Consider the following 25354-nt stretch of genomic DNA (forward strand, 5'->3'; position numbering starts at 1 on the left):
CTCTAACCAAAGCATATAATTCTTCGTCATAGATGAGATAATTGAGTTGCGCTCCGGAAAGTTTCTCACTAAAGTAAGCTATGGAGCGCTTCTCTTGCATCAACACACCTCCTATGCCATTACCACAAGCGTCGCAATGCACTTCGAAAGTTTTATCGAAATTGGGTAACGCAAGTAACGGAGCATGTGTAAGCAAATTTTTAAGCTCATTGAATGCAGTATCTTGGGATGGTCCCCAAACAAAAGATGCATTCTTCTTACTCAAGGCATGCAATGGTGCTAAAAAATTTCACAAAGTGACGATAGAAACCTGCTAAGCCAAGGAAGCTACGCAGTTGTTGCAAATTAGTGGGTTGTGGCCAAGTTTTAATAGCATCTATTTTAGCTTCATCTACATGCACACCCTTAGAAGACATAGCAAAGCCTAGGAAAACAAGCTTCTCAATGTCAGATTTGCATTTCTCGATATTAGCATAAAGGCGCTCTTTTCTAAGAGTTTGCAAAACAGTTTTAAGATGGGTGACATGATCTTTTAGAGATTTTCTAAATACAAGTATGTCGTCAAAGTAGACCACAACAAATACGCCAATGTCGGGTCGAAGGACAAAATGCATGACGTGCATGAATGTACCGGGAGCTTCGGATAAGCCCATTGGCGTAACAAGCCACTCGTACAAGCCAAACTTGGTTTTAAAAGCGGTTTTCCACTCATCACCTTGTTGAATGCGAATTGGGTAATAGCCACTTTTAAGATCAATTTTTGAGAAAATAGTGGCTCCGCTAAGCTCATCTAGCATATCATAAAGGCGTGGAATGTGATAATGATAGCGAATGGTGATAGCATTAATAAGGCAGCAGTCGAAACACATGCGAAAACTACTGTCTTTCTTAGATACAAGAATAAACGGAGCGGCACAAGGACTTAAGCTTTCACGTACATGCCCATTGTTAATGAGTTGTTGTAATTGCCTTTGGATTTCCTTGGTTTCCTCAGGGTTTACGCGGTAAGGTGCCTTGTTTGGTAGGGGAGCGCCGGGTATGAGGTTGATGCGGTGTTCGATGCCTTGAAGAGGAGGTAGTCCCGGAGGTAGCTCATTGGGAAAAGCATCCTTGAATTCCTGTAATAGATTAGACAACACTAAAGGTAGATGGTGAGAGGTGTTAGTTCTTGTTGCCTCGTCCTTGCACACTAGGACATAGTGCATGCCACTTGATGGGTTCTCGCACACTTCTCTCATCTCTCTTGTGGTGGCTAAGAGAACTAAGTTTTTCTTGTCGCTCATCATGGAGGCACTCATTTTTGGCTTGTGGCGCTCACTCTCTTTTTGGTGGTTCACTCACTATTCTCTCCATGATGGGTAGATGCTTGCTTGTCGGCGATCACTTGACTTGGTGACATAGGTCGTAGCATGTAATCCTTTCCCTTCATCTTGAAGCTATAGTGATTGTTTCTCCCATTGTGGATGACACCGCGGTCGAATTGCCAAGGTCGTCCAAGTAGGAGATGGCAAACGGACATGGGAACCACATCACACTCCAAGGTATATTCGTAAGCTCCAATCTTGAAGGAGACTTAAATCGGTGCTCCACTTGAATGTGTCGGAGTCGCTAAGCCATTGGACCTTGTAGGGGCAAGGGTGCTTTGTCTTGACCAATTGGAGCTTTGTGCATAGTTCTTCACTTGCCAAGTTGTGGCAACTTCCTCCGTCGATGATGACTTTCATGGAACAACCGTTGATGCCCGCTTTGGTGTGGAAGATGTGGCAATGTTGGCCTTTCTCTTGTTGGTGTTGAAGCGTCAAGACCTTGGAGACAACAATGTTGGGTAATGTTGCATGGAAAACAAAAAAAAATCTACGCACACGCAAGATCTGTCCATGGAGATCTATAGCTACAAGAGGGGTAGAGCATCTACATACCCTTGTATATCGCTAAGCGGACGCGTTTATCAATGTGATTGATGTAGTCGCACACCTTCACGATCCGTCCCGATCAAGTACCGAACATATGGCACCTCCGTGTTCAGCACACTTTCAGCTCGATGACGTCCTTGCTTTCTTGATCCAGCAAGAGGGGCGAAGTAGTAGATGAGTTCCAACAGCACGACGGTGTGGTGACGGTGGTGGTGAAACTATTTCCGCAGGGCTTCCCCAAGCACAACGGATTTAGGACAGAGGATGAACTAGAGGGAGAGGGGCGCCGGCAGACGGCTTGGTGAATCGTGGTGTCCCCCAGGGGCTAGCCCTGCTCCTTTATTTATATGTTGAGCCCTGGGGTCATTTCTTGGAGAAAGAGCCTCTTCAAAATCGGTTTGGAATGCAAGGAAGAGTCCCTCTCAGTTTCCAGTACCAGACGCCATGGTCCTTGGCATCTGGCCCAGACGCCATGGGCCTCAGCGTCTGGTCCAGGGCCAGACACCAGGGTCCCGCACGTCTGGTCCCTGACCTCCGCAAAACTTCCTTTTGCACCGACCTAAAGCCCCGTGGGCCTTACCCCTTGGCCCAACCATATCATCCTATATATCAATTTTTACCTCTGGACCATTCCGGAGCTCCTCGTCATGTCCGTGATCTCAATCGGGACTTGGAACAACATTCGGTCACGAGCATACATAAATCATATAATATTGTATTGTTAATGAACGTTAAGCGTGCGGACCCTATGTGTTCGAGAATGATGTAGACATGACCGACATGCTTCTCCGGTCAATAACCAATAGCAGGACCTGGATGCCCATATTGGTTCCTGCATATTCTATGAAGATCTTTATCGATCGAACCTTTATGACAATATACGTAGTTCCCTTTGTCTGTTGGTATGTTACTTTCCCAAGATTCGATCGTCGGTATCTCCAACCTAGTTCAATCTCGTTACAGGCAAGTCTCTTTACTCGTTCCGTATACATCATCTCATAACTAACTCCTTAGTCACTTTGCTTGCAAGCTTCTTGTGATGTTGTATTACCGAGAGGGCCCGGAGATACCTCTCTGTCATACGGAGTGAAAAATCCCGATCTCGATTCACGCCAACTCAACAGACACCTTTGGAGATACCTGTAGATCATCTTTATGATCATCCAGTTAGGTTGTGATGTTTGATAGCACACAAGGTATTCCTCTGGTATCTGGGAGTTGCATAACCTCATGGTTGAAGGAATATGTATTTGACATTAAGAAAGTAGTAGCAATAAACTGAACGATCATATGCTAAGCTAACGGATGGGTCTTGTCCATCACATCATTCTCCTAATGATGTGATCCCGTCATCAAGGGACAACTCATGTCTATGGTTAGGAAACCTTAAACACCATTCATCAACGAGCTAGTCTAGTAGAGGCTCACTAGGGACACGGTATTTGTTTATTTATCCACACATGTATTTAAGTTTCCAATCAATACAATTCTAGCATGGATAATAGATGTTTATCGTGAAGAGGGAAATATGATAATAACCAATTTATTATTGCCTCTAGGGCATATTTCTAACAGTCTCCCACTTGCACTAGAGTCAATAATCTAGTTCATATCGCCATGTGAATAACACCCAATGAGTTCTGGGGTTAGAGAGGTTTTATTCAAATGGGTCTGCAACATTCAGATCCATGTGTACTTTGCAAATACTTATGTCATACTGTAGATGCTGCTATCACACTTCACTTGGAGCTATTCCAAATGACTGCTCCATTATACGTATCCGGTCTACTACTCAGGGTTATCCGGATTGGGTGTCAAAGCTTTCATCGACGTAACCCTTTATGACAAACTCTTTATCACCTCCATAATTGAGAAACATTTCCTTAGTCCTCTAGTTACTAAGGATAATTTTGACCGCTGTCTAGTGATCCACTCCTGGATCACTCTTTTGCCAGACACGTGGCATGGCACACATCAGGTGTGGTACACAACATGGCATATTGTATAAAGCCTATGGCTAAGGCAAAGGGGGCGACCTTCGTCCTTTCTCTTTCTTCTGTCGTGGTCGAGCTTTGAGTCTTACTCAACTTCACACCTTGCAACACAGGAAAGAACCCTTTCTTTGACTGGTCCATTTTGAACTTCTTCAAAACTTTGTCATGGTATGTGCTTTGTGAAAGTCCTATCAAGAGTCTTGATCTATCCCTATAGATCTTGATTCCCAATATGTAAGCAACTTCACCAAGGTCTTTCATTGAAACATTCTTATTCAAGTATCCTTTTATGCTATCCAAAAATTCTATATCATTTCCAATCAGCAATATGTCATCCACATATAATATCAGAAATGCTACAGAACTCCCACTCACTTTCTGGTAAATACATGCTTCACCGTAAGTCTGTATAAAACCATATGCTTTAATAACCTCATCAAAGTGTATATTCCAACTCTAAGATGCTTGCACTAGTCCATAGATGGATCGCCGGAGCTTGCACACTTTGTTAGCACCCTTAGGATCGACAAAACCTTCTGGTTGCATCATATACAACTCTTCTTTAAGAAACTTGTTAAGGAATGCAGTTTTGACATCCATTTGCCAGATTTCATAATCATAAAATGCAACAATTGCTAACATGAGTCTGACAGACTTAAGCATCACTATGGGTGAGAAAGTCTCATCATAGTCAACCCCTTGAACTTGTCAAAAACCTTTCGCGACAGGTCGATCTTTATATATAATGATATTACCATCAGCATTTGTCCTCCTCTTGAAGATCCATTTATTCTCAATGGCTTTCTGATCATCGTGCAAGTCCACCAAAGTCCACACTTTGTTCTTATACATGGATCCTATCTTAGATTTCATGGCCTCAAGCCATTTATTGGAATCTGGGCTCATCATAGCTTCTTCATAGTTCGTAGGTTTGCCGTTGTCTAACAACATGACTTCCAGGACAGGATTACCGTACCACTCTAGTGCGGTACGTGTTCTGGTCGACCTAGGATGTTCAGTAGTAACTTGATCTGAAGTGATCATCATCATTAGCTTTCTCTCTAGTTGGTGTAGGCATCAGGGGAACGGTTTTCTCTGATGTGCTACTTTCCAATTCGAGAGAAGGTACAACTACCTCATCAAGTTCTACTTTCCTCCCACTCACTTCTTTCGAGAGAAACTCCTTCTCTAGAAATGATCCATTCTTAGCAACAAAGATCTTGCCTTCGGATCTATGGTAGAAGGTATACCCAATAGTCTCTTTAGGGTATCCTATGAAGAAGCACTTCTCTGCTTTGGGTTCGAGCTTATCAGGCTGAAGCCTTTTGACATAAGCATCGCATCCCCAAACTTTAAGAAACAACAACTTAGGTTTCTTGCCAAACCATAGTTTATATGGTGTCGTCTCAACGGATTTATACGGTGCCCTATTTAACTGAATACGGATGTCTCTAATGCATAACCCCAAAATGATAAAGGCAAATAGGTAAGAGACATCATAGAATGCACCATATCTAATAAAGTACGGTTATGATGTTCGGGCACACCATTACGCTGTGGTGTTCCAGGTGGCGTGAGTTGTGAAACAATTCCACAGTGTCTTAAATGAAGGCTGAACTCGTAACTCAAATATTTGCCTCCGCGATCAGATCATAGAAACTTTATCTTCTTGTTACGATGATTCTCCACTTCACTCTGAAATTCTTTAAACTTTTCAGATGTTTCAGACTTGTTTTTCATCAAGTAGATATACCCATACCTACTTAAATCATTTGTGAAGGTTAGAAAATAACGATACCCGCCGCTTGCTTCAACACTCATCGGACCGCATACATCGGTATGTATTATTTCCAATTAATCATTAGCTGCTCCATTGTTCCGGAGAACGGAGTTTTAGTCATTTTACCCATGAGGCATGGTTCGCAAGTATCAAATGATTCATAATCAAGTGATTCCAAAAGTCCAATGGAGTTTTTCTTCATGTGTTTTACACCAATATGACCTAAACGGCAGTGCCACAAGTATGTTGCACTATCATTATCAACTTTGCATCTTTTGGCATCAATATTATGAATATGTGTATCACTACGATCGAGATTAAATAAACCATTTACATTGGGTGTATGACCATAGAAGGTTTTATTCATGTAAACAGAACAACAATTATTCTCTGACTTAAATGAATAACCGTATTGCAATAAACATGATCTAATCATGTTCATGCTCAACACTAATCCCAAAGGTAGAGGGAGTGTGCGGTGGTGATCATATCAAACTTGGAAACACTTCCAACACACGTCATCACCTCTCCCTTAACTAGTCTCCATTTATTCTGCAACTCCTGTCTCGAGTTACTAATATTAGCAACTGAACCGGTATCAAATACCCAGGGGCTACTACGAGCACTAGTAAGGTACACACCAATAACATGTATATCAAATATACCTTTGTTTACTTTGCCATCCTTCTTATCTACCAAGTATTTGGAGTACACTAGTAAGGCACAACGAACAGGAACCGGTGGGTGAACCGATTGGTTTGATCAGGGCGTTACAGCTACCGAGAGGCTTTTGGCTTCAAGTGAAAAATTAGGATGGCCTGATATGCTTGGATCAATTGATTTCATGCACTGAACATGAAGGATTGTCCTGCGGGATGGAAAGGTCAGTACAAAGGCACTCCAAAGATCCAACAATCGTTATTGAGGTAGTTGCATCGGAGGATCTATGAACTTGACATTCATTCTTTGGATTGCCTGACTCTCATAGTGATCTGAATGTGTCGAGATCACCACTGTTCTCTAGGCTTGTTGCCGAAGATGCCCCTCCTTGCAACTATGTTGTCAATGGTCGTCAGTGCACAATGGGTTACTACATTGCAGATGGCATCTATCCTCCAGGGGCCACATTTGTGAAGACAATCGTGTGTCCTCAAGGCTACAAGAGATCTCACTTTGCAATGCGTCTAGAGTCGACAAGGATGGATGTTGAGAGGCTTTCGGTGTGCTTCAAAAGTGCTTTGCCATTGTTCGTAGATGCAAACAGGATACAGAGATTCCTTGTTGCGCATCGAAGCATCAAGAACCAAGAGGTTGATACATAGCTCCAAGATGACCTTGTTGAGTAGCAGTGGCTAATTCATTGCACCGGTTGGTTGTTGTGCTTCTATCATGCTCTTTACTTCATTTGGACCCTTTCGTGTGTTTGAATTTGAATGATTTAAATTATAAATGTTAAATTTGTAATATTCATGAATTGTGTGAACTTTAATTATTAAGTTTGGATTTAACATGTGTGCAAATATTTAGTTGAAATGTAGTACGTACACAGAAACTTAGAATAATTGGTGAAGAATATATGGAGTGTGCCAATATTAGGAGTTTCTATCATGATTTTTAGGAAGTTAAGTTTGAGGAATTCGGCTAGGAACCGTTTTTTAGCACAACAAATATAAGGAGTTAAACTATAATGGGCCCTTTGAGGACCTAAATTATAGGGGATCGCTGGAGATGCTCTTAGTAGTTGGGATCTAAATAGCCAGGTGTGGCTTGTTTATGGGGTTAGTGAAGATCAGACTCAGAATAGAGCTTCTTGCTCACATCTTCTCCCCTATCCCTCTATCTCAGATCCCCCTTCTTTGTTCTTTTTCTTCCTCAAGACTTCTCCCAACATTACAACCCTGATCAAGTGATTATCCAACTACCTAGGTATAGGATATTGATCGATTGTGATCTGTTAGTGTGCAGACATCATAGTTGGTATCAGATTCCAGTCGATTGGTGGTGGCGGCTGATCGAGCTTGGTGTTGGTAGGGTTGGGTTCTCTCACATAATCCTATGTTGGTGTCGAAGTTCGCGACGACGGTGTGGCTGTTGTGTTCCTTTGGCAGCGCCGATGGGGATGTCTGGCCATGGGTGGATCATTCGGCTATAGATCGAGCGCCTCTTTCGGTTGCACACGATCCCTTCATGTGTGTGAAATTCTGGTTACAAGACTCAGTTTGAATGGGTTTTGGCGGCGATTGGGAATCAGATGCAGACAAGGTTGGCGGATGCCGTAAAACGCTTGAATACTCGTTGATTCATGTCACCTTCCATCATGATGGAATAAGAGTTTGCCCTCCTTTTTACCAAAGAAGGAGTAACTTCCCCAACTTGCGGTAGGTCGCTCCTAGATCCTTGGTGGTGAATTTTGGCTGGTATATATCAAACACCTTGGAAAAGCAGTAGGTTCAAAATCAAGCACATCCATCCAGCTCTTTAGCCGGCTCGAAAAGCACTTTTTTCCTCACAATTCTAGAAAAGTGATATATTGTCAAGCTACAAACAGAATTATTTAATGCTATATGAAAGAATATAAAAATGAGCCACGATATCTGTAATCATGACCTTGCATTATTTTCATGTTAGGACATGTATGATGTGAAATCAAGTAGAGACTACGTGTGGGAACCTTGTATGCGGACAATTCAAACTTACTCCCTCCGTTCACTGTCATAAGGCGTTTTAATACTTTCAATGTGGACTATATACGGATTGAAATGAATGAACAAACACGCTAGAATGTGTCTATATACATCTGATTTAAAAAAAACTTTTATAATAGTAAACGAAGGGAGTATTATATTTTAGATGATAGCATGATCATGTGCAAGTGCTATCATCTAAAAAAAATTCCGGCTATCCTTCGAAAAAGTGGGATTTTCTTTTAACTTGAAACACAGTAAACATGAAGAGTGTACGGCCTTTGGAAAATGCCACGCCATGTATCATTCCAAACCGAAACGGACGTTACATTTTCATCAAATTATCCACCAGGAACTAGACCATTAACAGTTAGCACTTTGTCAAGAAGCGGCTTATTTATTTAGAAGATGAAAAATGGGTGATAAACATTTCCAGCTGGCCCAGGTATGGATGCAGGATTTCGCGTTAGTAACCGAATCTTTGAGAATCAAACAAAACCTCCCTTAAAAATATTGGATCCCTAAAATTAAATTTGCTAAAGAAAACCCCCAATCAACAAAGGGCGCTGATCTGCGCCGGTGCGCCGGCCCAAATGTTGGGCCGGTCCAGCGCCAACAGTCCAATGCGCGAGCCCTGGCCGCACGATGCAGCGAGCGCTACCGTCTAATTCGGGGGCCGTTGTCTTCCTCCTATCCTCTTCTTTCCTTCCGCGGCAGCGCGAGCGCCGCCCTCGGGCCTGGGCGTCCTCCCGGCCGCCGGCTCCTCTCCAGCGTCACCGTCGCCCGCGTGGCCTGCCCCCGGTCCTCGCCAGCTCCGCCGCATGCAGCTCCTACCGGCAAAGGTCGCAGCTCCGACGAAGGAGTGCCGCCCCGTCTAGCTTGTAGCAACGCCGCTCACCGCCGATGGCCACATCTCAGCGCGAAGCCGCCAGTAGTTCATCACCGGTCCCTCGAGTTCGTCGCCGCTGCAGCTCCGCCGTGAAGCCATTGCATCAACGGTGAGGTGCCATTCCAGCTTTTTGTCGCCAGGTTGAAGCTTTTCAAAAATATGGTTGAAGCTTTTCATGTCAATGGTTGCAACTTTTTTGTTGTGTACTCGCGGGTTGAAGCGTCCTATAAAACCAGTTGAAGCTTTTTATAAAACCGGTTGAAGCTTTTCAATTCAACGGTTGAAGCTTTCTCAAAAAATGACGGGTGTGGATTTTCTATTTCATAGTGGTCCGATGAAACTTCTCTATTCCGTCGTTTGCAGCTTTTCAAACTATGGTTGAAGCTTTTCGTATGAATGGCTGTAGCTTTTTTCAGTGCATGGTGTCCGGTTGAAGCTTGATATACCGCTAGTCGAAGCTCTCGAATTGAACGGTTGTAGCTTTTTTGGTCGTCGGTTGCAACATCAGTGGAGGGGAAAAAAATGCTTCCAAAGTTCGTCTGGAAGCAGATGGTTGGGGAGGAGGTCGCGCACTCGCGCTGCCGTGGTTGAAGCATCTCCGGTGGACGATTCCAGCACAAGGGAGTACAAACAGCAGCTCGCAGATGGTATATCCATGGCGGCTTCCAACTCCAGCTCACCGGGCGCGCAAGGAACCTGCAACCAGGGGGGAGGGTGGCCAGCGGGAAAGAAAGGGATCTGAAGGATGGCTAGGGCTAGCCGGCGGCAGGGCTTCCAACTCCAGCTCACCGGGCGCGCCTGCAGCCGGGGGGAGGGTGGCCAGCGGGAAAGAAAGGGATCTGAAGGATGGCTAGGGCTAGCCGGTGACAAGAACTGAAGCAGGAAGAAGGGGATCAGGAGGAGCGCGAGGCGTACGATGCGCTTCACCTCGCTTCGATCGAGTGGCCCGCACGGGACCGGCGGAACGGTTCAGCCAGCACGCCGTTCCTAAACACTTCCCATCAACAAATATGGCCTACTACACAACACCCTATAAACGAATTACTGCTTTGTCTGAGAAGGAGCTTATTTATTTAAAAGATGAAAAATACATTACACGCCGAACTTAATTGCAAAGCCTTGCCTATCCTTCCTACCAATAATCAATTGTCTAGAATAAACAAACGTCCTTATCCTGTTTTTGTGTTTTACATACCTAAAATATGGGAATATAAAAAAATTCTCTGACGTAACCACGCTCAACTAAAACAGGGTAACGACTAGAAGCTGGAGCCTAGAATTGTTTTTGCTTCATTCATTCCTTGAAATCGTCCTTGTCATCTGCTGGAAGGCCTCTGTTTCTCCAGAAAACTGCGAGAGCACTGCCTCCGAGCTGTCAGTGAAGAAAAGAACAGTCAGATATTGACATGAACCACCACGCAATAATGTACTTACTAGTGACTACAGAATTATGAGGGGGAGAGGACAAGAAAACCTACCGCCATGCACACAACACTGACAGCAGAAGGAACAGCAACAAGAGGATTCGTGAAGTGCTTTTGGGCAAGTAAAAATCCAAGCGCAGAACTCTGCAAACATGAAGAATGTGACATGTCACTATTAAGCACAAAAAGGGCATTAAACACATGGAGTGTGTTCAAAATGGCTGTAAACTTCATATGCACTAGTAAAATCAATCCAGCTAATGCACATTCTGATGCTCTGCAAACTGAAATTTACTACTCGAGAATAAGAGGTACATTATCAACTACCTCGGTCAATTAGCAGGGTGTTGATAATGTAAACCTAGGCAAATCTTTATCCTTATCCTTGGGTCTTTTGGTGTGCACCACAATTAAACAGATATAACATATTTGCACATTTAGACATCAATATTTCAGCAACAACTACATGAGGAACTGAATCTAAACAGGTGGTGCACGAAAGACTGCATTAAATAGATACATTGACTACATTTACCTTCCTAATATCCAGGTAAATAATACAAGAACCATATAATTAAAGGCCTTACAAGTGCTACGGCTAGATAAGAAAAATATTAAATCTGAGCATTTGAGTATCTGTGTACCTGCATCCCACACTCAATTGAGATGGTTCTAGAAGTTGATTCCCCGAAAGAAGACCATTTCGAGATCCAATAGCCAAGAGCGAATGCAACAGCATGCAGCAGAGCAACAGGGAGAATAAGTTGAGCACCTTGAGTTTTCAACACTTCTGCGACTTGCCCAATCTTGTATGTAAAATTTCAATTAATAATAGTGAAAGAAAGTAGCACTGTATCACAAACAAGAGCATAACATTTACTTGAAAAATAAGAACTTCAAAACAGTATATGAGTACTACATGTCGGCAATGTCACCATTTCATGGGATAAAAGTTGCAAACTTTGTGGAGAGCACACATTATTTAGGTTAAAGTTCAACAAAATGCATTCTAATTAACTCAAGCAACAACTCCACTCGTCTTCTCATCAGGACACAAAGTGTCTGATAACTATGGGCTGAAAGAAAGGCTTGAAGCATTCAGATCGTTTGTTTACAGACTTACAGGGCTAGCACAAAGCAAGGTGGTGAGGATGACCCCTATCAGTGGTGTTATGGAGATAATCCGCTCGGTAAACTTGGGAAAATACTCATGTGCCAACACTGCAAATTAAACAGAAATAGTGTCACAACATATGTCGAAGAAGGCATTTCTAAGATGCCACAATGTACAATGGATCTTCAATTAAGATTCACCTCCAACGATAGTCGGTACTAAAACAACCTGAAAAGTACTGATGGCCAAGCCCTGCACAAAAAGAGTTTAATTTAACTAAGATTTGATCAATTAAACTAGCAAGCAGTTGATTCAAGATACAGATCGTAGTGTGTTTACTGCAGCATCAACAGGGACTAATTGACCAGCAAGGAGTTTAGTAAGGAGTGGTGTCATCGCTATAGCACCAATAGTCGAGCAACTGGAAGATTCAGAAAAATCTTGTTAGAATAGTACTGGAAGCAGATAAAGTAACAGGGCATCTAAAGAGGTTACTGGATTAAATCGAATAGAATGGCACCACATAAGTAATTTGCAAGTAACAGTTTGCTGCTCACTGGTCAGTTTCGGCAGAGAAACTTCTATAAAAAAATCACAACTAGAAGAATCTCATGCTTGACATGGCGCATTATACCCATTCCAAAAGTATTCTGCACTTAAACTTACACCATGTTATCCTCAATAGTAAGTCCTATTTGCAGCCTGAAAGCAGTGTGTGCCATCATGGTAGGCAGCAATTTTTGTACGGACTACAGAAGGTGCTAAGTTGATCGCTTCAGATAAATTTGACAGCTAGTACTTAGGATGGAAGCAGGCGGAAATATCCATAACCAATGTAGATCAATCTTTTTATGCAAAATACTAGTAGTAGTTCTAACTCCATAGTAGAATAACCCAAATTCTGTGATGCATAATACAGCGAATTTTGAAAACAGTTAGCACACTAGTGGAATTCTAGTAACTGCAACAGAAGTCAATACTAAAGGCTTCATTTCCACAATGGACGAAGGGATTCAAGAGAGACGGAGGTACATCCGTATATGGATAAATAGATTAAAACAAGCACCAAAGAAATGCCTTTTCTCAAAGAATATCCAAAGCTTACGTGGTCATAAGAACTGAAAGTGCCACATTTCCTTTGGATATGTAAGTTGCAACATTTGATGCTTGACCACCAGGACAACATGAGACCAAAATAAGACCAGTTGCAAGAGGAGCAGATAGCTTCAATGTCTGTAAAATAGGAAAGCAAATTAGGTGCAGATAATTATACTCCCTCCGTTTCTTTTTAGTCTGCATATAAGGTTTGGTCAAAGTCAAGCTTTGCATAGTTTGACTAACTTTATATTAAAAAATATCAACATTCACAACATGAAATCAACATTTTCAGATGCACCATGAAATGTATTTTCATATTATATAGTTTAAGTATTGTAGATGTTCATATTTTTTAATATAAATTTGGTCAAACTTTGTGTAGTTTGACTTTGACCAAAACTTATACGCGGAGTAAAAAGAAACGGAGGGAGTACACTGAAAGAAGAAAGGCTTATGCACACATGTTAGTGCAAATATTCATTTGTACAAGCAATTCTAGGTTTAAAAATAGATTAGCCATGAACAAAGAGAAACAATTCGCCAACATAACTCATACATTTCTAAACTCAAACATGAAGTAATTGAAAAACTAAGAAGATAATGAGGTGCACAATAAAATGAGCAAACTCAGTCACGCTGACTAAATTCAAGACATATAATAAGAGGAAAACATCAGAAAGTTTGAAACGAGGGACAACTCTTGAACTTTAAAATCTTTTTGGGGCATAGCATATTAGACCGGTTCATCAATTCAAGCCATTTATCCTCGTTTTCATTTAATCTTTTATAAACTTTACATGGGAACTGGGAAGTCCTCACATAAGTCTGTTTAGCACAGAAAATGGTCAGCATAACACCATGCAAAGGTGCAACAATCTATAAGCAATCCATATGTTGTTTGTTACTTATTACTACATTATTAGTTTATAAGTACTACCTCGGCCCGAAAAAGCTTGTCACAAGCTTGTTCTTCAAATGGATGTATCTAGCACTAACTTGGCGCTACATACATTCATTTGAGGGACAAGCTTTTTCGGACGGAGGGAGTAGCAAAAGTAAGAAAACTTCTTCAGAGACCTGCTTGCTTTTGAGAAAATAAAAGATGAAACAGGAATATCGCATGTACACTTGCTACTCATGTATAAAGAGTGTCATTTTAGCATGTCATGAAGACTGAACAATTGCTTGTATGCATTTTAATATTTAAATTAAATGCTTCATTTTGCAATACAGAAATTGTTGGTTAAGTAACAAACTAACAATAAGACTATTCATCACGAATTTAAACATCCACCATCACTAAATTATGTAAAACTGAATCAGCAGTATTATGCAAGTTTATTGTCAGCATTACCAATGCGATAGCATATCCTAGCATTGGTTTGATCAAATACTGCGCAAGAAATCCCACACCAACCTGCAAAGAAGCTATTACGTCAGTGAACATACAAAAGAAATTCTACATCAATTCATGAGGTATTAAGTACAGAACTGCATCAATATTTTTATACAAATACATGCGGCCAAGGGGCAAAAACATACTGTCCATGGATTCCTTAAACATCTCCTGAAATCTTCAAATGTTAATGTTAGTCCCATTGACAACATTAGGAATCCTAGGCCCACGGTAAAAAGATCAGTCTCCAACCAGGTGACCTGTAGGTCCAAGGAAAGTAGGAAACCATACATACAATATGTTAAGGCATTAGCTGTGAGTACATAGTAATAGAATTGATAGGTGAGAGAAAGTTTACCATTGATGGCTTGTAGATGCCAATAACTGTACCTAATATGACCTGCAAAAGGTGATCTCCACGTTACTAGATTTACAAAGATTTGCATCAAATTAATGAAAGAAACTACACAGTTCAAGACAAGAGAACTGAAATTTTTCAGATGCTCTCATAGCAACTTACCCAGACAGGGAAAAGAGTTGTGAGTAGCTCAACTATTTTCTCGTACTGGCTTGCTCCAGTAGGCTCGCTCGCTGGCAGGTTACTAGAAATATTAGCTTCTGCCTTGCAGAAAATTTGACGGCTCCTGAGAAAACAACAAATTGTTTTTTAATTTTACGGAAACTATTTTTGAATTATCTGGTCAAGAAGCATACAAAAAAAGCGAGCAAGGAGGAAGAACCCCCCCCCCCCTTATCTTTGTGTTTAAAGTAGGTTACGGAGCCTTGAGCCCAGGTGGCTTGAGTCAAGGGGCAAAAAACAAATGAGAGAATCAAGAAAGACCAAAAATCACAGCTAAGATGGTTCTTGCGAAATCAAATTACTTGGAGAAAGTTAATGCTATTTGATGATGGTTCTTCAATCTTCATACGAAACTATACGGGGAAACTGAGTCTGCCGAATATCACGAATTGGAGAGATAATTTATAGCTATCAAAATTGATCAGCGAAATTAATCAGAAAGTTACAAATGGTCGATAATGCTCTCAAATAAAAACTGAAGATGTCACGACATAGCAACGAGGAATGAGGATTTTTTCGCTTGCATGGGTAGGTCTAAATACACGCAATTCCAAATTGCATAGATGTGCATCTAAAGTAAAATCATCGATGTGCCTCATTTTAGAAAATGTGCACCTGCAAAGAAATAACTAAGTGGGCACCTGCAAAAGGATAACTAAGTGTGCACCTGAATAAAACTAACTAAGCATGCACCTGCAAAAACCTGTCTACCTGTTGCACATCTATGAGTTTCTTGGGATCTTTTCATGATGCATAGATGTGATTGAAGAGTATTGGTAGGCAGGCATGATAAAGCCCCTACCAATTCTTATCTTCTATGTTGAGACATCGCAACAAATTTTAACAACTTGTTCACCTTATCTTCAATTTAAGCATTGAAAAAAAAATGCAGTTTAGAAAAGAAATTGCACTATGATTAAAACATAGAATGGAAGTTCAACAGATTGCATGAGTAATGTAAATACCAGTAGCTTCACTGATGGGTAATGGACTAATGGCAAAGCAAGAATTTGACCACTAGAGTTATTAATACAAAAGGGAAAAAATGTTGGTTGGTGTTGTATCACTATATAATGGCCATGTACTTCAAACCAAAAGATACAGACAAGTGCAATCAGTTTGCAAAGAGGTAAATGAATTCCATTGCACCTATAACTGTATACATTTCACTGCAGTCACTCATTGAGTACTGTTTGTTCAGTGTAATAAACCTAAGAGAACATCTCCCTATGCCTACTACCCCAATAGGCCAGGACCAAAACATGCAATGGGCCTGAACCCCACACCCTAGGACCAAATTGAGCATGACCACGAGCCACACTGTAGCTTGATCTCCCTATGTTGCAAAACTTGCAACCTGGCAAGCTCTGACACAGGATCTTTATTTCTTTGACCACTAAAATAAAGCGTTCAGAATTTTATCTTGGTAAAAAATATATATACTCCCTCCGTTCCTAAATATTTGTCTTTCTAGATATTTCAACAAGTGACTAGATACCGAGCAAAATGAGTGAATCTACAATCTAAAATATGTCTATATACATCCGTATGTGGTAGTCTATTTGAAATATCAAAAAGACAAATATTTAGGAACAGAGGAAGTATATAGTTGAAGGTGGGAATATAGAAATCCCCTACCTCACATTAGCGATATATAGTGACCAGTCAACACTCGACAAAAGCAACTGTGTTGACAAAATAAAACCCACCAATTAGGCAATCCATTCCCAGACACGATCAATTTCACAAGCCCAATTAGCATTATACCTGACAACCGGAACAAGAGTGGTCGCTGGTGCGGGCGCAATGGCCAATCCCCACCCGGCCTTCTCCGTGGCAGCACCTCCATATGCTGGCACAGAGCATCCAACTCTCAGTCCGCACCCTGCATCCACGCGAGCAAAACCAGGTCAGACAAACAAACGGAGAAGTGGGGGGAAACCTTCAAAGAGGCTCGTACCGAGACGAGGAGCGGCGAGACGCGGGCGCGGGCGGAGAGCGCGGGAGACGGATGCCATGGAGTGGAGAGGGCAGGTCGCGGAAGGCGCCATGTCTGACAGAGATAGAGTGTGGAGTTCCGGAGGTGGTGGAAGGAGAGGAGTGAGGGTTTAAGACTCTTGAGAGTGAGCGGAGGAGAAGTGGTGGCGCTGGCGTTGTCGTCGACGGGGAGAGCAGCAGTGGGGACGAGGAAATCAGGGGGCGCCGCAAGAACCACACATCCGGGCGGCTTGGCCGCGGCGCGCCTGTGGATCAGGTCAGGTGGCTCCTCTCTGTCGACGGACGTGCCTCCTTCAGTCAGGCGGATCCTCTCTTCTGCGTCAGGATCGACGCCAGCTGCGAATGGGCTCAATCTGTGGAGAAGGAGTATTCGTACCCTCAGGCCCAGGTTCAGAGAGTGAACCACCTGCAAGTGGGTTGTCGGGCTTGACCCGTGTAAGCAGCATCTTGTCCATCGAAATGGACCAAATCCCCTCAAAAGAAAAATCAAAATGTACAAAAAAAATCAAAATGGACGCCCAAATTTTGTCAACAACATAAAAAAAATGGACACCCAAAAATGTCTGTGGACACATTCCTTTGTCCATAATTATATTGTGTGAATATTTGAATGCAACAATAATTCAAAAAATAAATATTACGGAGTACAACCCAAACATGGAGTTCTGCAATAAAGTTCAAATTTGAATTCAACTTATTCAGACATATAGTTTTTCTCTCGAATTGCCCACTTCATGCTCACGGATATTTGTCGCTAGATTCTGCTCAGGAAGTCGGATAGAATCACACATTTGCTCAAATTTCAGACGGTGATATACTTCGTCACCCTCATCCTCCACAATTACATTATGCATGATCACACAAACTGTCATGAGTCATGACCTCCCATAATGTCTCTGCATCCCATACTTTGCATGTCCTCCCACATTGTCTCGAACAACTGCAAAACAGATTTGGAGCACTCCAAATGCCTTCTTCCTTTGTGGCTTCTTATTGTCTTTGGAAAAAGTGATATATTTTCTCACCCAATGCCTCAGAGATGGTCTCGAGGAAGGTCACGCACAAAGGATATAACATCACAAAGATAATAGTCCATGTTGTAATCGTGACTAGTGATGGTGTAGTTGCACAGAGAAACTTTCTCCGTACACAACCTTGCAAACAATGAAGACCGTTGTAACACGTTGGTGTCATTATGTGACTCGGGCATCACAAGAAAAGATTGAGAGGTCGTCGCTTTAAGAATGATGGTGTGCCTCTTGCAATGACATTGGTATTGCCCTTAGAGCATACTAGTGGTTGGGGGTGGCGCCTCCTGAGAGAAAGCTGGGGCGATGCCAAGTAGGACGCGCCCCTTCCACTCTCCTATTTGTACTTACTAGTGTGTTATGTGTATTATTTGATGTTGTCGTGAAGGAACTGGCATTTAAAATAGAACAAACCAGCAAAAAAGCAACACATGTAGAATAAACAATCATATTATGGATATTAACAAGTGCATATAAACCTCATCAGATACTTGTTTGGTGGTTGGTGCTTACAGATGATCAAGGGTGTTGTATCTAGATTAATAATTGCCATGTATAGAGCAAAGAATATATTGCTATGCAATCTATTCGGTGTTGGCGAATAACTTAGGCATAGAAATGCTACATCAATTTTTTAATCCACCAATGGGCATAAAAAACTTTCATTATTCCTGTTCTAGCGAAGAAACCTTTTCATTTTTTGTACCTGCCATCAATATATACAACATAGGCCACAAGTAAGATGGAGCAGGATGACATTATGCAGGCAAAGAAGAAAGGAGTGTACATGTTTGCAGGTCATGTTGTGCAGAGCCTACTAATACTTCAGAATTAGTCAAACCCTCATTGGTTGCCATTGATGCTTTGACTTTTTTTTGAAAAGGGGGTGATCCCCGGCCTCTGCATCAGAACGATGCATACGGCCATAATTATTAATAAGCAAAAGGTTCAACACAAGTCTTCATGTCTCGAACAAAGAAACGAAAAAGGCTCACAAAGAGCTAAAAAGCAAAGTAATAGAAAAGCCACAACTGGCTGGCATAAAGAGATAGGATCACTAATTGCCTATCCTATTACATAACCGCCATCCAAACGGTTGAAAATAGCTCGTGCTACCATCTTTCATTGGGTGGATTAGTAACCATACGCTCCCTGGCCTCCGTCGGAGTGAGTAGCGACCACAATAACTTCATAGCAACTAACTTCCTCCAGAACGAACATAAGCCACCAGAGTACATCATCCGTGGTGAGAACAAAACTGATTTGTGCTACTCTAATGCAGTTGCATACCAATAATCACAACGAAACATACTGTGTCAATACAAGAATACACCAGGTGGCCTTTGCGCAGATACTTTATGGGTACAATTTAGATACTATTATCATTGAGATTAGCTGGCTATCATGCAAGAATGTTAGAAGAGAAAAGGTATAAGAAATATGACATAATTGAGGAGAAGAGCAAGAGAATCATGTTTACCAATGACTATTGAAAGAAACGAATTTTTAACATTTTCCTTATAACATGTCTCTTTCATAGCAACAATAATAGCATGTCATGGATCAATCGTAACCAGAGGTACCTCTATGTATAATTTTCTGTCACAATCTACTCAACAATTCATGTCCTAGTGGAGCACTCCTGAAGGATGGAACATGCCCTGCTTATGTATAGAAAGAAACATATATGCTTTCAATATTAGCTATCTAGGTTAGTAAAATCCAGTAAGGCGAAGCAAAGAATAAAGAAACAAAAATTGTGTATTCTCTAACTTGTACTCCCTCTGTAAAGTAATATAAGATCTTTTAGATCTTTTACAGAGGGAGTGTTATTTAGCAGACAAAAAATTACATAGGTAATGTTTCAAGACCTAACTGTCACGGCACATCAAACAAGATAGAATAAGTTCATAGGAAAATAAAAAATCCTCTAAATATTGAAAGTGTTAGCATCTTGACTTCTATCAGTGCTGCAAAATAGATTGAGAATGCATATAACTGAACATTTACCATGTATTTTGAAAAAAATGCAACATCCATATCCTGTACACATGAAATAGCAACTAAATCTTTTAGCTAACATGAGATGACATGGAAAATCACATGTAAGTTGAGGCTTCTATTAGCATCAAAGAGTACCACAACTTGCTCACATCTATTGCTTAGGGGTCAGACGATGGTCGAGATTTGAAGGATGCTGACTTGTACAAGTAGCAAGCAAAAATGTTGTTCAAAAACTTATCTAAAGGCCAACATGAATCATCAAGACTGTCAATTTAGACTGGAACATACTTTTTCCAGTAGCTTAACCTATATGTCATCTCCAGTATTTTACTTTCTGTTTTGCAAAGCATGTGATCTACCTGTTACTATTTTGTCAAAGTTTTTTGTGGCAAAGGGGAATAGAATCATGGAAGCGTATGCAGCCTAATTAGATAAATAGCTTCTACTTCCTGAATCCTTCATGTTTATGATCATGTGTGATTCCTTGTCGTTGCTTCATGGCAGTTAAAGTTTGCTTCTGCAAGTTGATTCTGGGAATTTCAGTACCTGTACAAGTCTAGGCCACAAATTTAAAAATCATATGCAAGGAGAACAATTATTTTTCATCTCCAAGCAGTTGTGTGGCATAATGACATTCTTATTTTCTGTAAGCATTTAATTCGCATAGAATTGAAATCACCTGGTTTGCATGAGCATTTCAAAGAGGCAAATACAACATACTCCCTATGTGGGGAAAAGGTATTAGCTTTAGATGTGATCACTAATGCTTCTTGGCTGTAGTTGTGGTTTCAGAAGTAGCATGCTAGCAGTCATTATATATTGCCTAAGTTGCATTTGTCTTGGGTACATCAAGATGAAGATCAAGAGATAGCATCAAGCTAACTCTAATGTGGAAATGGACGATGCCAAGCCTCTCAAGGACTCTGAAAGGTGTTTTTTTATTTTGTTCCTTAGTCGTGGCCTCATGAGGTCCCTTTTCTTCAGTCAAACTGAAGCACTCATGTTAGCTTGTCTTCGCTCTTGGATTAATTGTAATGCATCATCTCACCCATTTATGCTTCATGGGTGAGTCATACATATTATCATTAGATGTACCACTGCCTATGATGGTTCTAAACTCAAATAATACAGTATATGTATGTTTGATCAGTGTGCTATTAATAGATCCTAATGTTATAACATGCAACCATATTAATGCATAGTGAGACTGAGGATCAAACATGACAGCCGATTATGTTGAAGCAAGATAAATACACCTCTAGTTGTCGTCAAATATGGCAGCAGAATTAGGCACCCAAAGCAGAGATTCATCCACCAATCTTTCTTGTCCGGGGACGTGGCTATGTGGGCGACATCTTGACCGCCCCCCTAACACTATTGGAAGGAAATGCTGAAACCTGAGGTTGTTGACATAGACTATATGTATATATAGGGCTTTGCTACACCTACGTAATTATATGCTAGGTAAAGTTACCTAAAAACTGATCTGGAATGATTTGATTGGAAGGGAAAAAATAGCCCGGCCCCACCTCATGAAAATGGGGGGGGGGGGGGGGGGGGAGATAAGTAGATTAGGAAGTTTACGTAGCTTTACCTAGATAAGTACGTAGGTGTATTATTGGTATATATATCATTCAGGGAATCCTTGCTGATCGAGTTGGGCGGTTCGCAAGAAAATTATTACAGACAGACTCGTGAGTCCTGAGGCGGGCATGAAATCGCTACTCCATCAAATTGTACGTAGTTTGCATCGTGAGATACGGCAAAAGGCCACACACAACAAGTTGCCTTACTTATCCGTACATATCATATCTGAGTTTGTTTCTTTAAACGGAAGAGGAAGTTGCCTTGTCTGGTTCCCTCTGATCAATCAAACACGTGCGCTTCCATGGCAGGACAGGAGGCGAGCAATAACATGGACGTTGGAGTGGAGCCGCAGCCGGCGGACGGGGACGGCGGGAAAAGGATCTGACAAGCTGCCAGCGTTTTGGTGTTTGTGAGGCAGCGGGGCTGGCATTAGTTCTCGTTGTTGTTATCAGTGCGATAGTCTTGGGTGTCTCGACCCGCGGCCGAGTGAATCCTTATTTCTCCGTCGAGATTTCAGGCATGGAATGGCTGGATCCGCTGCGTAGCCCGGTGGTCTTCCCGGAATCGAACCTGACTCTCCGCGTGGACAATAGGCGGCCGATACGACAGTACTGCAGGGAGAAAAGCACGGTGACCATATCATACAGTCAGGTGGACATGGCGTGGGGCGAGCTGCCTGCCTTTTGCGTCGACAGGTGATCGACGTCGGAGTTGAGCGTCCCGTTGTCACGCCCACAGGTGCTCTTGCCTTGGCAGCTGCGCGACAGGATGGCGTCCGACATGCACGTCGGCACACTAGAATTAGGAGTCGAGATCGAGCCCTCCCGTCCGCAAGATGCCGATCGGCCGTGCTACTTGTCCTGCATTATCATGTCAGGGCACCTTGATGAGCCACAACTATGTAAACAGTTTTGCGTCTGATCTCATCCGACGTTTATATCGGCGCTTTTGGATGCTCATCAGCATTCTTGCAAGTTTGCGACTTCTGAATTCTGATCGCAAACAGCCTCTACAACTAGTCATCAATTTGTTCTATTCATGCTTTACAGTTTCCTTGTGCGTGTACTAAGGGTGTGTTTGGTTTGTGCCCTGATCAGCCCCACCAAATTCCAGGTGCTGCATCACAAGCTAAAAAAAACAAGCGTTCGCCTCAGTGCTTGGAGCCGCAGACTGCTCTCCAACGCCAAGGTTCAGCACCACGCCGCCCTTTGGGTTATTCTCCACCTTGACATTGCTCAGGAGAGCAGGCCCTTATCCCAGGATGAATGTGACCTCAGGAAGCGGCTCAAAAGGAGGGTCATGAGTTTGGCTGTTCTTGCAAGGGCGCGAAAAAAGCAATGTGCTAGGCTTGCTAACCTCAAGGAGGGGGATGCGAATACCAAGTTTTTCCATCGTCGTGTCAATGCGAGGCGTCGCAATAACCACATCCACCGGCTCAAACACAACCAAGGGTGGGTCACCGACCATGACCACAAAGCGCAAATTATCCACTCGCACTTCTCCGATGTCATGGGCAGAGATAAAGCGAGGGACTATGATTTTAACTAGGATGAGCTTGACTTGGGCTCTCATGACCTCACGGCGTTGGGGGAGCCCATCTCACTGGAGGAGGTCCAGGAGGCGATCAATCAAATGCCAAGTGACAAAGCGCCCGGACCTGATGGGTTCACGGGGCTTTTCTTCAAGAAATGTTGGGACACCATCAAGGATGACGTCATGAAAGCCATCTCTCTCTTCAGCAACCTCCGAACCGCAAATCTGCAATGGCTAAACTCCGCTAATGTTGTTCTTCTTCCGAAGAAGGAGGGAGCCAAGGGCATCCTGGATTACCGCCCCATCAGCCTCATCCATGCGGTAGGCAAGATCATTAAGAAAGTTCTGGCCATCCGGCTTGCTAGCCATATGCACTCCCTTGTCTCCCATGCCCAGAGCGCCTTCATCAAGACGAGGAGCATCCACGACAACTTCATGTATGCCAGGAATTTCGCGCGCCGGCTTCACAAGCGCAAGACGCCTGCGCTTCTCTTTAAGCTGGACATTCGTAAGGCTTTCGACTCGGTGAGGTGGGAGTACCTGCTGGACCTCCTTCAGAAACGAGGATTCCCTAGCATCTTTTGGAATTGGGTCGCCGCCCTGCTATGCTCCTGCTCCTCGCGCATCCTGCTGAATGGGGTTGCTGGTGAGCCAATCATCCATGGTTGTGGCCCTCGGCAAGGCGGCCCTCTGTCTCCGCTTCTCTTCGTCCTCGCGATCGACCCTCTCCAGAAGCTGCTTGAGGTCGCCACTCGGAAAGGGCTATTGCACAAAATCCGTGGCCGAGGTGTGGCGCTGCGCAGCTCCCTCTACGCCGATGATGCTGTTGTCTTCTTGGCCCCAATCAAAAGCGACGTCGACAACCTCTCCAACATCTTGCGTCTATTTGGGAATGTCACTGGTCTGTGCACAAACTTCCTGAAGAGTTCGGTCGTCCCAATCCGATGCGGGAACATCAACCTGCCGCACGTCACCCAAAGCTTACCTGCTATGGCTGCTTCCTTCCCCATCAAATACCTGGGCCTGCCCTTATCTGTTTGGCAACTCAAAACAGTGGACTTCCAGTTTCTCTTGGACAAGGCGGCGGCAAAGCTAGGCGTCTGGGACGGCCAAAATATTACCGCCATTGGGAGGTCGGCCTTGGTCAAGTCCGTGCTCTCCTCCTTGGCGGTCTACTTCATCACCCCACTCATTGTGCCGACGGGCACTCTACGACAGCTCACAAAGCTTCAGAGGGCCTTCCTTTGGGCAGGATCGGATAAGACAACCGGTGCAAAATGCAAGGTGAACTGGGATATCGTGTGTAGGCCTTCCGAGTTTGGGGGCCTTGGCGTACTCAACACGGAAAAATTTGCGAGGGCACTAAGGCTGCGTTGGCTTTGGTTTGAGTGGAAGGAGCCGTCCAAGATGTGGGTCGGTTTGGGGAACCCGTGCAACGACAAGGACTATGATCTTTTTTACGCCTTCTCCACCATCACTATTGGCAATGGTGCCCGCACACCTTTTTGGGATGCTCCTTGGGTGCATGGGAGAAAGCCCAAAGACATTGCTCCGCTCATTTATGGTGCCGCCACAAGGAAGAATTGGAAAATCAAAGAGGCTCTATTGGACAATGCGTGGATATCCAAAATAAAGCTGTCACACAATTTCTCGATTCACCATTTCAGCCAATTCCTCCTGCTCTGGTCTAGCATTCAAGGCTTCCAACTGCAACACGACGCGGAGGATGAGATTGTGTGGAAGCATACTGACAGTGGACTCTACATCGCGGCTTCTGCCTACAAGGCGCAATTTCATGGCATGATCCGCTCGCCTCTCGAGCATGTTATTTGGAAAGTTTGGGCCCTTCCCAAAGTGAAGTTCTTCGCTTCGTTGGCCGCCCAAAACAGAGTGTGGACCGCTGACCGATTGGCCAAACGTGGATGGCCAAACTGTGGCCTTTGCCCCCTCTGTCGGCGTGAGCAGGAAACAGTGGATCACCTTCTCTTCCGATGTCGGTTCACCATTCGGGTACGGAACATGATCAAGGGGTGGCTGCAGATTGAAAGCATTGATACCGCAAGCTGGCAGCACTTTGAATCCGCCAAGGAGTGGTGGATCGCGCTCTCCGACTACTCTGTCCCCAACAGGAAGGCGGTGGCCTCCCTCACATTGCTCACCTCTTGGGCCATCTGGAACGAACGTAATGCGAGGGTGTTTCGCCACAAAAGTGCCCCGCCATTTGTAATTCTAGCCCTCATTAAAGAGGAGGCGGCACTTTAGGTCGCCGCCGGTGCTAAGAAGTTGAGTTCAATCATGCTGGGAGAGTAGTCCCTTTGTAAGGCGGTGTTGT

General features: G+C 43.1%; 1 protein-coding gene across 1 annotated transcript; it reads right to left on the reverse strand.

Annotated features, from left to right (window-relative positions):
- Window positions 1–10308: 10308 nt before the first annotated feature.
- LOC123070222 (probable sodium/metabolite cotransporter BASS2, chloroplastic) lies at window positions 10309–17165 on the reverse strand. The gene is made up of 13 exons (XM_044493305.1): window positions 16833–17165; window positions 16640–16757; window positions 14813–14936; window positions 14651–14692; window positions 14439–14552; window positions 14251–14313; window positions 12904–13031; window positions 12138–12219; window positions 11999–12050; window positions 11808–11905; window positions 11329–11490; window positions 10739–10828; window positions 10309–10632 (listed from the first exon to the last, which is right to left on the reverse strand). Exons 1-13 carry the CDS (start codon window positions 16921–16923, stop codon window positions 10555–10557), a joined length of 1242 nt encoding a protein of 413 aa, XP_044349240.1. The 5' UTR covers window positions 16924–17165; the 3' UTR covers window positions 10309–10554.
- Between the last annotated feature and the right edge of the window lie 8189 nt (window positions 17166–25354).

Source organism: Triticum aestivum, chromosome 3B (genome assembly GCF_018294505.1).
Source record: "Triticum aestivum cultivar Chinese Spring chromosome 3B, IWGSC CS RefSeq v2.1, whole genome shotgun sequence".
NCBI classification, from domain to species: domain Eukaryota; kingdom Viridiplantae; phylum Streptophyta; class Magnoliopsida; order Poales; family Poaceae; genus Triticum; species Triticum aestivum.

Coding starts and splice junctions, on each gene's coding strand:
- LOC123070222 (XM_044493305.1), bottom strand. CDS start 16,923: ATGGCGCCTTCCGCGACCTGCCCTCTCCACTCCATGGCATCCGTCTCC. Junction 14,693..14,812: donor CAACTCTTTTCCCTGTCTGG/GTAAGTTGCTAT, acceptor CACCTTTTGCAG/GTCATATTAGGTACAGTTAT. Junction 12,220..12,903: donor CTTTCAGTTCTTATGACCAC/GTAAGCTTTGGA, acceptor TGAATCTTCCAG/TTGCTCGACTATTGGTGCTA.